An 11,903-nucleotide genomic window follows, 5' to 3' on the forward strand; every position below is an offset into this window, starting at 1 on the left:
GCAAATCCACTGCCATATCTCTTGGGGATATTTGGGTTCCCTGTCTTCTGTTCCTGGGTGGGTTGCTGACCGAGAAATCTCATACCTAGTGATTTCATTCTAGCCATTATACTAGGAGACCTTATAACCAGGAGAGTGCCTGGTTATAACCTTATGACCATGAGGTCATTTGCTGCTGCAACTAAACCTGTAAACCACAACAGGGGAGGAGTTCAGGCCACCTGACAACCATGTGTGAGATACTGCACAACTGTTAAAAATTGAATGACAGAGGCTGGAGAGATGGCTCAGAAGTCATGAGCACTGGCTACTCCTCCACAGAATCTGGTTTGATTGCAACCACCTAGATGGTGGCTTATAACTGTCTGTAATTCAGTCTCAGAGGACCTATCCCTCTCTTGGGGTCCTTGGGTAGCAGGCACTCACGTGGTACAAAGAAATACATGGTAACAAAACACCCATACACATAAAACAAAAATAAAGGAAACTTGTAAGAAAAAAATCAGATGGTAAAAGGATAATTAATAATGTGGAAATACATTTGAGAAATATGTTGAATGAATATAGAATGGTCCTGGAGCTAGAAAGATGGCTCAGTGGTTAAGAGCACTGACTGCTCTTCCAGAGGTCCTGAGTTCAACTCCCAGCAACCACACAGTGGCTCACAACCATCTGTAATGAGATTTAATGCCCTCTTCTGGTGTGTCTGAAGACAGCTACAGTGTACATATACATAAAATAAATGAATAATACTTAATACATTTACATAAAATAAATAATTAATTAAAGAAAGAAAATAGAATGTTCTTTATGGTTCTAGTTTGGGTTTTTTTTTTTTTTTCAGTTTTCTGTTGTTTAATTTTGGGTGGCTTTATTTCCTTTTAATTAACTTTGGTTTTTTGTTTTGTTTTGTTTTGTTTTTAATTTTCTATAGTGTTTATCTCCTTTGGAGACAGGGTCTCACTCACAGGCTGACCTGGAACTCACAGAGATCCAGCTGCATCTGCCTCCTGAGTCCTGTGATTAAAGATATGGTTATCACACCCCACTAATATTCATGTAAAAATTACTAGGTTTATATTTTAATGTGCATGAGAGTTTTCCCTGCATGTATGTTTGCCTGTGCACCAAGTGTGTGCCTGATCCCTGGGAGTATAGAGAAATTCAGAAGAGGGAGTTGTATCCTCTGGAACTGGAATTACAGACAGCTGTGAGTCACCATACAGATGCTAGGAATTAAACCCAGGACCTCAGGAAGAGCAGTCAGTGCTCCTAACCAATTCTTATTTAAATCACAAAACATAGATCTATTGAGCATGTCATAGTTTTGGAAGAAGATATGCAGCTGAATTTTGATACCACAGTTCTCTTTTCCTGGTCTTTAAAGAGAATACCCCATAAGCCCAGCAGAGGCTGGGGGTGGAGGCGGGGGGGGGGGGAGAGGGGGGGAACTCCAAGTTTGCTCGTGCACTGGCTACCTGCCCCAAGGTGTATGTGTGGGCGCCTGGGCTTGAAACAATAGTCACTATTGAAGGAAAAACTTAGTCTCAGAGATGTGACCATGACAGGTGTAAGGCAGCCTGGAAGACACCAGAGAGAAAAGGAGAAGGGGCTGGAGTAGAAACTGCCTCATGGCCCCTGCCACCATGGATCTCTCCTGGTATCCTGTGTGGACATAAGTGAGCAGAGCTACCTGCAGTAGGACCCAGGTCCAGGCTGGAGCCGTTTAGTTCCTCCTCTTCCCAGAAGTACTGCGGCGGCTGCAGGAGCCGGGACTCCTCGCTGTCCTCACTGGCAAAGCCCGAGCCCGGGGCTAGGCCGGCACCTAGACCCATGGCCTCACTGGGCTCCTCGGAGTCCAGTGGCTCAAAGTCAGTGGGCAACAACAGATCCAGCAGGGACGTGGAGGTAAGACCCTCAGGGCCAGGCTCATCCCCGCCCACTGCACAGGCACCCAGGGAAGCTCCTGTAAACACAAAACCAGACAAAGCCAGACGTTAGGAGGAGTAGTAAGGACAAGGACTGGCTAGACAAACCACAGAGATGGGCACTTCTTGGCACTCAGGCTTCAAGGGGAACCTGAGATGCACTCTGTAGTGTGTTCAGTCTCCCCTGTGACCAGCAGGGACCAGCAGGGAGGAGACCCAGCCCCCCCTCCCCCCTCGGGATGCTCGGGATGCTCAGAAAGCCCCTCTGTCCCCCTCTGTCCCAGTCTGGTAGCTGTGACAGGCAGGTACAAATATGAGCCAAGGACCTTGCTCTGCATGTGACAATGCTCTCTCAGTTTGCATCCCAGCCTGAAACTCTTCAAGCCTGAATTAGATGCGATTTGCATCCAGGAAGGTCTCCTGGGTGCAGTGATTAAACCCATGCAAGGTTGCAGGGCAAACTCACTAGTGCTGGTAATTCTGTACGCTTATATTTAGAATCGTGGACCCTCCTTGATTTATCAAGACAAAACAATGACCAGACTACAAATTAAAAGGGATCATCTTCTCTCTCGTTCTGTCTGACAATGAGAACAGCCGAACTGTACTACTGACCAGTTTCACAGCTAGCTTGGCCACCGTATCACTGAACTCTCTGAGAAGTTGTTCAAGGCCCCTGGGTCTCAGATGGACATGCCCTCTGAGTCCCTCCTAAGACTGAGAACATCCATGGTGTGGGGAGGGCAGGTCCAAGCCCCCAGCCAGCCCCTACACTGGATGTGGACAGTGACCTGCTGTGATTGTAATGAAGGGAAAATTTCAGTGATGTTTATAATAAAAACAAGACCTCATATTTTCAGGGCCATGTGCAAAGTGCCTTGCAAACAGTATCTGAATTTTAATCGTCTCAACCCCCTGATGAGGAAGACAGGGCTTGGCCGCTGAAGGAAAGGAAAGGATCACAGAGTTCCAGCAGAAACTGGGACGATGTCAGGTACATTGTGCACACGTCAGTCAGCTCAGGACCAGGAAGAGCACACTGACCAACAGGAAAGCATCTGGGTGGGGCAAGTGGAGCTTAAGAGGGCCAAAAGGGGAGGCAGGAACGGTACCAACAAACAAACAAACAAAAAGTTTATACTTGTCTTCCCTAAGCTGAGCGGCTCTAAGCTCACTCCTCACATCCAACTTTAATGCCCTCATGTCTAAAGCATGGACAGTCATTCCAAGCCCCCAGTCCCAGAGGGAGACACACTTGTTCCAAGTAGGCAGAGCTATCTATCCCCAGTGAGCCCCCAAGTACTGTGTGCTGCTCAGGAACCTGAGGAAGGCACAGAGGCCAGAAGGTCCTCCACCTACAGAGCCCTACGAGCGGACAATGGGCTGTATCCCCCCGCAAGAGAGGCTAACGTGAGTGTCTGCTCATCAGTGTTCAGTGTGGCCTCTCAGCCAATTCAGGCTGACTTCGAGGCAAAGGCAGACCCTCAGGGCGAGAGTGGGATGCTAAGCCCTTCTACTCTGTGGCTCAGAGACACTCCACTCTCAGCAAGCTTATCCACAGGCCTCACTCTGAGCTGTGGGAGGTCAAGTTATACCTGGTGGGGGAGGGAGCTCTGCCGCAAGGTAGGACTCAGAGAGAGTGCCATGCTCTACCTGGGTGTGTCCTGTGGCTGGGGGAGTTTCTGGCTCAGAAACCGGGAACCATGACACCTCTTCCAGAGCACTTCTAGCTATCCCAGACACCAGGTCCAAAGTCAAAGGTCCTGCTGCCATAAAGCTAAAGCTGCCTTCACAATGTTCCTGTGTCCACATTACCAACTCACGTGGGAAGGACACTACATAATCATGCTCCAAGACATCTAGAGACCAGAGGGAGACATGACAATCTTCTTGAGGGCCACAGCCCCTAAGGTTCCTTTTGGTTTCCAGAAGAGGATGCCAGTGAGTCCTTCTTCCTCAACTCTCATCTCATCACAGAGAGATCCTAAGATTGTTTTTCTAGTCCTAATATTATGGGGAAGAGCAATATCCATCCCATAATAGGTAGTAGTGAGTCAGGATGCTGGGTCTCATGCAGAAACCACTCTGGTGCAAGGCTCTTCTCTGAGACTGTGGGAAGGGTGTCCTCCAGGAGGACACTCCTCTGAAACTCAACTTAGCAGTTCTTCCCTTGAGGCTAAGTCCCCACTCCTCAGACTTGAGTCACTGTACCATCTTCATGACAGGGCTCAAGCTTTATTCTCTTAGGACGTCTGGTCAATCTTCCCAGGCTAGCCTGATCTACAAGAGCCTGTGTAGAAAGCAACCAGGTTAGCATAGTGTCCCAGCTGAAACTGAGCCATCCCAAGAAGTTCTGTTGTAAGTCACAAAATTTGAGGATGATTTGTTACACAGCCCTGAATTTGATGCAGCCTGTATGTATACTGAGAAAGGTTATAAAGGGAGTTCTTTCATATCAGAGTAGGATCACACTCATTCATGCATACAATTTATGAATGTTGGCTTTGCACCCGGTATTATACAAAATCAGGTATATACAGAAATAAGAAAGATAGAGTCCCTGATCTTCATAAGAAGACAGATCACCATAGCATAGTGTAACATGCTGTGTATGTATGTGTGTGTATGCATGCATGTATGTATGTATGTACATACGTATGTATATATGTGTGTGTGTATATATGTAGACATGTATGTATGTATTGTATGCATGTGTATGTATATATGTAGGCATGTATGTATGTATGTGTGTATGTATGCATGTATGCATGTATGTATATAAGAGGCCTAAAAGCACACCACATAACGACAGCATGATGCCTGTGCTAGCAGACTGCAAAGCAGGGAGAAGGCTGAACAAGAAGTGCTGCTGGGAGGGAAGACGGCTTGGGCAGAGCCTGGGATGCTCACTCCTCATCTCATCTACAGGGTGGACAATGGTGCTCTCCAAGAGAGCACACACACCGTGTGCCAGACATCACACTGCAACAAAGCAGCCAAGGCCATGTTACTGGAACGAGGTCCACACTACTCACAGCTCAAAAGGCCAGTTTTGAATACACCATCGCTCTCTTCAGACACACCAGAAGAGGGCATCAGATCCCATTACAAATGGTTGTAATGTGTTTGCTGGGAATTGAACTCAGGACTTCTGGAAGAGCAGCTGGTTTTCCACTGATCCATCTCTCCAGCCCCAAAGGCCAGTTTTGGTAGAAAGGAATCAGTCTATTTGGTCTATTCAAAGGCCAACATCTTGAGAAGGTGGGGGCGGGGGGGCGGTATTCTCCAAGCTCCACACGCCCAACATGCTGGCCCGTGAATATCCTCTAACCAACTCTCTCCAGAGACAGTTCCCCAGGGAGCTTTCGGGTATTTCAGGATTTGCCACCACTGCTCACTGTGTACACCTCTCCTCCGCACTCTCCTCTGGAACAGAGAGCCACCAGGGCCTAAGTGTACATATGACTCACCCATTGTGCCTGGCTCTGCATGGATGAGTAATGCTGTTGGTCCACAGACCACACTTAGAATAGCAAAACTCAGAGTAGCTTCTGACAGCCAAATCTGTACCCACCATCCCATTGCAAAGATGACCCAGCCATATTCTTAAAGGGGTGATGGGACTGACTCCCCATTAACGCACAAAGCCCAGTACCCCTCCTCCGCTCTCCATGGTTGCAGTCATTCCCTGCATGCTCTATGCTTTAAACTGAATTTCTAGAGATTTCCAGAACATTACAACCTCCTTTACTTTCTTCATACGTTGCCACGCCTTCTGCACAAGCATCCGTTTATCCTCATCTCTCCCCTACCTAATTCTCAAGGATCTGTTCATTTTCATTTTTCCTGAGTGTGTGTCTCTGCATGTACCACCTGCAATGCAGTGTCCATGGAGCCAGGCTGTGCGCATTGGATCCTGGAACTGGAGTTGTGAACCTCAGTGTGGGTGCTGGGAACTGAATCCAGGTCCTCTGCAGGAGCAGCAAATGCTCCCAACGGCTGAACTATCTCTCCAGCCTCCTCACCTGCCTAATTCCTATTCCTGTCTCTGGACACAGCTCTGTCTCTGTCTCTGTCTCTGTCTCTGTCTCTGTCTCTGTCTCTCTCTGTCTCTGTCTCTCTCTGTCTCTGTCTCTCACTCATGTGTGTGTGTCCTTGTATGCATGCTCACATGCACACTGTGTATATGTGTGTGTGTCTGTTGAGTGCATGTGAGCATGTGAGTATACATACTGTGAGTGTGTGAGTGTGTGTGTGTGTTCTTGTAGGCATGTGAGCATGTGAGTATGCACACACATGCAGTGGCCAGAGAAGAATGGCAGGTGGCTTTCCCGATTATTCTCAGCATTAATCCCTTGAGCTAGGGTCTCTCACTGAACTGGAAGCTTAGCTGACTGGCCAGCAAACTCCAAGATCCACCAGTCTCTGACCCTCCAAGCTGGGGTTACAGGCATGTACAGCCATGTCCAGCCTTTGTGGATGCTGGGACTCTAACTCAGGTCCTCATGCTTGCACAGCAAGCATTCTTATCCACTGAGACAACTTCCCAATCCCGAGCAGCCTTTCCTAGTCACTAGCCTGGGTGGGGTGCCAGTCTTTGTTATTACGGCCTTGGCCCTACAGTCTGCTCACCCAATAGTAAGAGACAATCATATAACTTCCCTCAGATGGTAAGCACATAGTGGGTCCCTTGACACTGCAGTATCTAGTTCCTGATACGTAACTGGGTTTCACAAGCCCTTGAGTGAATAAATAATAATTGGGTTGGACCCTCTTGTTTTACAGATGAAATCACTGAGGACTCCTGGGACTAAGTTAATAGAAAGAGCTGTAATTAGCTGCTTCTTCCCATAGGAAGGTCTTGCAGATGTTTTGTGAAGGAGGTTGGGGAAATAATTATTTGCTGAGCTGGGCTGCATAAAACAATATCCAAGACAGCATAGGTACCCCATGGGATGTTCGTACCAAGGAGGGAAGCCAGCACTGAGGACTGGAGGGCACCCCTTTCCTTTGGACATGCTGCTGGGAATTCCAAGCTGAGTCCAGGTGGAGGGCTCTGCCTTCCTTTGAAGTGCCTCCAGAATGCTATCCACCATGAATCTCTATTCACAGGTCCACAGAGGCCCTGTTTAGAAACACTTCTACAAACTGTCCTTATTTATTTAACACTCGTTTTCTAATTTTAAAAAAGTGAAACAGATTCACAGAATCCTGTCAACCTAATGCCAATTAAAACCAAGATTCCCACGTGAGGAATGTGCTATCTTATTGCAGTTAAAATTCGTACAAGAATCATTTGGTCACTCCAGAGCTTTTGGTCTGAGCCAAGTGGCACACCAGGTCCTCTCTGGTGATACAAAGATGGACTTTGGACAGTCTCTGCCTGCAGGGAAATCAGCAGTTTAGGGGGAAACGGAATCTAAATTGTATACAAGATACCAGCTGCCTCGGCAGCTCTCGTTTGTAGAAGCAGCCTCCCCAGGGCTGGGGAACAGGGATGGCAAGGAGCCAAATGAGAGAAACCAATCTGGAAAAACTCATTCATGCATCCCAGGAAGAAGAAAACGTCAGGTGATGAGGGATGTGTGTGCTAATTAAACCCTGAATATTGTACAGGTTCCCAGTGCGCCTGGGCAGCCGCACTTCGAGGCCAGGAGGAGGGAAGCTTTATCCACACACTGTGCCTCAGCAGGGATGCTGGAAAAGACAGCTTCAGCCACAGTAGGAGAGAGTAATGTTGGTCTTCCTCACACTCCACATGGGTCCTGAAAAGATGTGCCCTGCTTGCCTCTGAACTACCTCCTCGGACCCTAACTTAGCTGGGTGTGGTGGCACACACCTTTAATCCCAGCACTTAGGAGGCAGAGGCAGAGGCAGAGGCAGGCAGATCTTTGTGAGCTCAAGGCCAGCCTGGTCTACATAGTGAATCCTGGGACAACAAGAGCTACATAATGAGACTCTATCTTGAAAAAAAAAAAAAAAAAACCAAAACCAAACAAAACAAGAAGCCCTAACTTAAGTGTGGTAGAGAAGCAGCCACAATCAACTGGACCAGCACTCCAGCAAACTGCCCCCAAGACAGCAGGGTAGAGCTACAGGAGGGAGGCAATGCTTCTTGCCCAGCCAGGTCTGTGTGCAGAGCTGGGTTCATCCTGGGTTTGTCCAGATGGGACCCTCTACTCTCCGACTCCATCTGCACCCCAACAGTGCAATAACAGTGGCCCCCCTCAGCATCTCCTCTTTATCAACCTACCTGGTATATATAGGCATTCACAAAGACTGAAATCTCACTCTAAAAGCGGGGAGGGAAATAGGATATTTCCCTTGGTTCTGACTTTTTCCCAACCAATTTTTATTCTCTGGAAGGCATGCTCCTTGCAATGGCTGCTGTCTTTATATAGACCTGATTATTTTTCAAAGGCTTGGGTAATGGATGATCACCTAGGTGACAGAAGGAGGGGGTCTCTTCTTTTTAGACCTGCTCGCCATAAAAGGACACCAGAATAGAAGGTAAGCCCTTCCCATTCTGCATATAACTACTTTTTTAAATTTAATAATTAGTCTGCCTCAGTGGAGTCACCACCTGATTTAAAAATTCCAGAATTATGCTCACTGTATGATTCCTTTTCTTCCTTGAGCTCACTGAGTTTTCTGTTACTTCAGCACCCCCAAAGGGAGGCAGAAAGAAAAAGATACACAGGAAGAGATAAAGGGGATCAGCATCAAGAAAAATCAGATCCAAACAAGCCCAGAAACAGAGGGGCCAAGGAGACAGGCAAACATCGTAGGGGCAAAGAAAGCCAAGGCCCCAGAACCGTGTGTGTGTCTTCCTGCACGGGTCCCACTCAGCACTGACAGGCTCTTCTGTCTACCACCAGCTGCACTCGGCCCTCCCCTGTCAGCAGCTTTCAAGTCAGATCCCCCTAAGCCCTTAGCAGACACCAGCATGGGAGGTGGCTGGGCAGCATCTGCCACTCTGCCCCCACAGCCCGGAGTGGCAGTCACAACAGAGATGCACCACCAGCCCACACCCCATCCCCCACCGCCACTCCACTGGCGTTTGCTGCTGAGACAGAGTGTGTACGTGAAGCATTCTTCTTTCTACACAAAGGTGTAAAAAGGAGGCACGCTGATAGACACGTGTGTGCCTGCACAGAGGTAGGGGCTCACTAATGGAGAGAGTGTGGGGGGAAAAGGAGGGAAGGAGCGAACCTGACTGTCATCCCACTGGTCACTAGGATGGGGTCATGAGAGCCAGGCCTCCATCCTGACTTGTACTGCTGGGATGGTGTGGTCCCCATCTAGAGAGAGCAGATCTCCCAGAGAGGACTGTATGCAAAGATTTGGATGGTCTGTGTAGATGCCCCAGGTCAACATCAATAGACATTTCCCCATAAAATGTGCCTAGGGCAGGCACAGCAGTGCGAGGGGCCAGTTACCTCTCTGACTTCTTGTTTTATTTTATTTATCTATTATTTAGAGACAGGGTCTTGCTCTGCAGCCCACACTAACCTTGAACTCCCAATCTTCCTGCCCCTTTAGGTTCCCAAGAGCAGGAATTACAGGTATGCACAACCCTGATCATTCCTCCCCACCTTCCCCAGACATTTTCCTGGGGTTCTATCACTGACAGTCTCAAAGTAAGTGCCCACCACCTATCCATATCAAGCAAGGTCTTCACCTGACCTCACATAGAGGCCCTCCTTCGAATTTGCATACAGTACACAGGATGAGTTTTGGTGGGGTAACTGCCAGAGTACTAGTGGCCAGTCCCATGCCTGTCTCCACTGAAGGGGAAGTGGCGCGGGGCTATTCACCAAGTCCTGTAGCCCATCCAGCCCAGCACTCTGCTCTTGCACTAGGCCCACCTTAAGATAGGGTACCAGATCCACTCTTCCGTGAGAAGCTTCTCTCCCATGTCCTGGTCTGACCCACCTTTGCAGTCAGCCTTCCTCCCTCCCCTTCTGTGGTGGTGGCTTGCCTCTGAGCCTGTCAAGCTTTTGTGCCCGCCCCCTACACTCACACACACCCCTGAATCCCGTGTCTACCCTGAGAAGCTGTCTCTTTCTCCCTCACACACACATTTCTTACCTGCCTTAGGCCCCGACCTGTCACACGCCCACACTAACGAGGTATCCGGAGTGACTGCTGAATGAAAACCACGTACCCGAGTCTCACACACAGCCCCATATGGCGGCAATCGCTGTCGCAGACCTACCCCTTTGTCAGCTCCTAATAAAGTTGCCCCGCGCAGTGGAGGACACGCGTTCACAACGACACGTACACGCCTTCCCAGGCAAGCTCCACGCACATGTAAACATCCACCCTGGCCACGCAGCTCTCTCTCTCTCTCTCTCGGCCCTCGGCATCCCCGGCCCACGCGCTTTGGGTACCCGCCGGACCTTTACGATGCGATTTCTCCAAGGGTGTCACCCGTGCGCTCTCGCCTCCCTGCTGCGCTTCTCTACACCCTCGCGCGCGCACACACGCACACGCCCCTCTGCTCCGTGGCCGCAGACTGGTCACCTGTCACCTGTCACCTGGCGAGGGGTGGGGCATGGACACCCTGGTGCAGCGGCCCCGCCGCTGCCGTCCCCGAGCGCGCGCGTGGCATGGAGCATCCAGCGCCCAGGACAGGGCGCCTGGGGGGTCCCCGCGCCAGGCCCCGCGCCGCCGCCTCCTCCCCGCGCGCGGCCGACCCCGCGCGCCCCACAGCCTTTGTTCTGCGGCGCTGCCAGCACTGGCTCTTTGCACGCTGCATCCTCGCGGCGCGGCCCGGCCCCACTCACCGGCGGCCAGCAGCAACAGCAGCGGCGGCGGCAGTCGGGCGGCCCACAGCAGCCGGGCCATGGTGCAGCGTTGCCGCCCGCAGCCGCAGCGCCGCGGCGCCCGGGCCGGCCTCGGGGGCGCGCAAAGCGAAGGCGGCGGCGCGCGCGCGCCCCGTTGGTCTGCGTACCCGTCACTCACGCGCTCATCCACCCAATCGATGCAGCAGATGACCGGGGGCGGGGCCCTACTGCGGAGTCTAGCTTCGCACCTGCACCTCGGGCCTCGCACACTTCTCCACCCAGGAGCTATCCCTGGGAAGCGGGTCCCGCACCCTTTGTGCTGCAGACCGGGCCCCAGTTACAGTGAAGGAGACAGAGGCCAGGATCAGCAGAGACCTGCTGGGACACGTGGCCTGGGGATCCTGAAGGCCAGAGAAGACCAGGCTTTGGTGAAGAGACTGGGCAAGAGCAGAGATCTGAACTTTGTGCCAGGTATAGTTTATTTATTTTCATTTTATGTGAGGGTGTTTTGCCTGCGAGTATGTATGCGCATCACGTGCGTGCTTGAAGTCCACACAGATGGTTGTGAGCCGCCATATGGGTGCTGGGAACTGAACTTGGGTCAGCTCATGCTCTTAACTTCTGAGCCACTACAGCCTCCAGGTGTGGTTTAGACCCCCAACTTCCAGTTGGTTTTCACAGCCTGAGCAGATTTGTCCTATTGGTGGCAAATAAGACAGGCATTGCTCTTCCTCAGTCTCAGGAGGGCAGGAACATTCCTCAACATGTGTGCCCAGAGCCACAGCTGTAAGAAGGCTGGTTAAACACAAAGGGCAGCAGAGGGAACCTTCTATGGAGATATTCATAGGATGCATGGATATTGGGTAAGCTGGGTTTGGGTGAAACCATTTGAGATACAGAGAGAAACTCTGGCAATTCCCAAGATAGAAAGATGCCCCGTTTCTTTAAGGAATAGTGAAAACACCGACTGAAGTGTGACTGTCCCGCGCCCATAATTTTGTGGAATTTTTACTTTACATACAATAAAGTAGAAAAACATTTGTGCAAAATAACAAACTGTAACCAGACAAGGTACATGCATGTAAACCCAGCACTAGGGGTGATTCAGGTTAAGACCAAGTCTGTCTGAACCACATAAGATTGTCTGGTGGGGGAGGGGCCCTAGAGAGACAGCTCAGCAAAGAGT

At 50.2% G+C, this 11,903-nt stretch overlaps 1 protein-coding gene across 1 annotated transcript in view; it reads right to left on the reverse strand.

Moving 5' to 3' along the window:
• Nucleotides 1-10,826, reverse strand: part of Podxl2 (podocalyxin like 2) — a 33,861-nt gene extending 23,035 nt beyond the window's left edge. The window contains exons 1-2 of the mRNA XM_034511438.2: nt 10,718-10,826; nt 1,694-1,966 (exon numbers count right to left, since the gene is read on the reverse strand). Of these exons, the coding sequence (XP_034367329.1) occupies nt 1,694-1,966; nt 10,718-10,778 (334 nt within the window). The 5' untranslated portion in view covers nt 10,779-10,826. The remainder of the gene's footprint in view (nt 1-1,693; nt 1,967-10,717) is intronic.
• Nucleotides 10,827-11,903: the final 1,077 nt, after the last annotated feature.

Source organism: Arvicanthis niloticus, chromosome 9 (genome assembly GCF_011762505.2).
Source record: "Arvicanthis niloticus isolate mArvNil1 chromosome 9, mArvNil1.pat.X, whole genome shotgun sequence".
NCBI lineage: Eukaryota > Metazoa > Chordata > Mammalia > Rodentia > Muridae > Arvicanthis > Arvicanthis niloticus.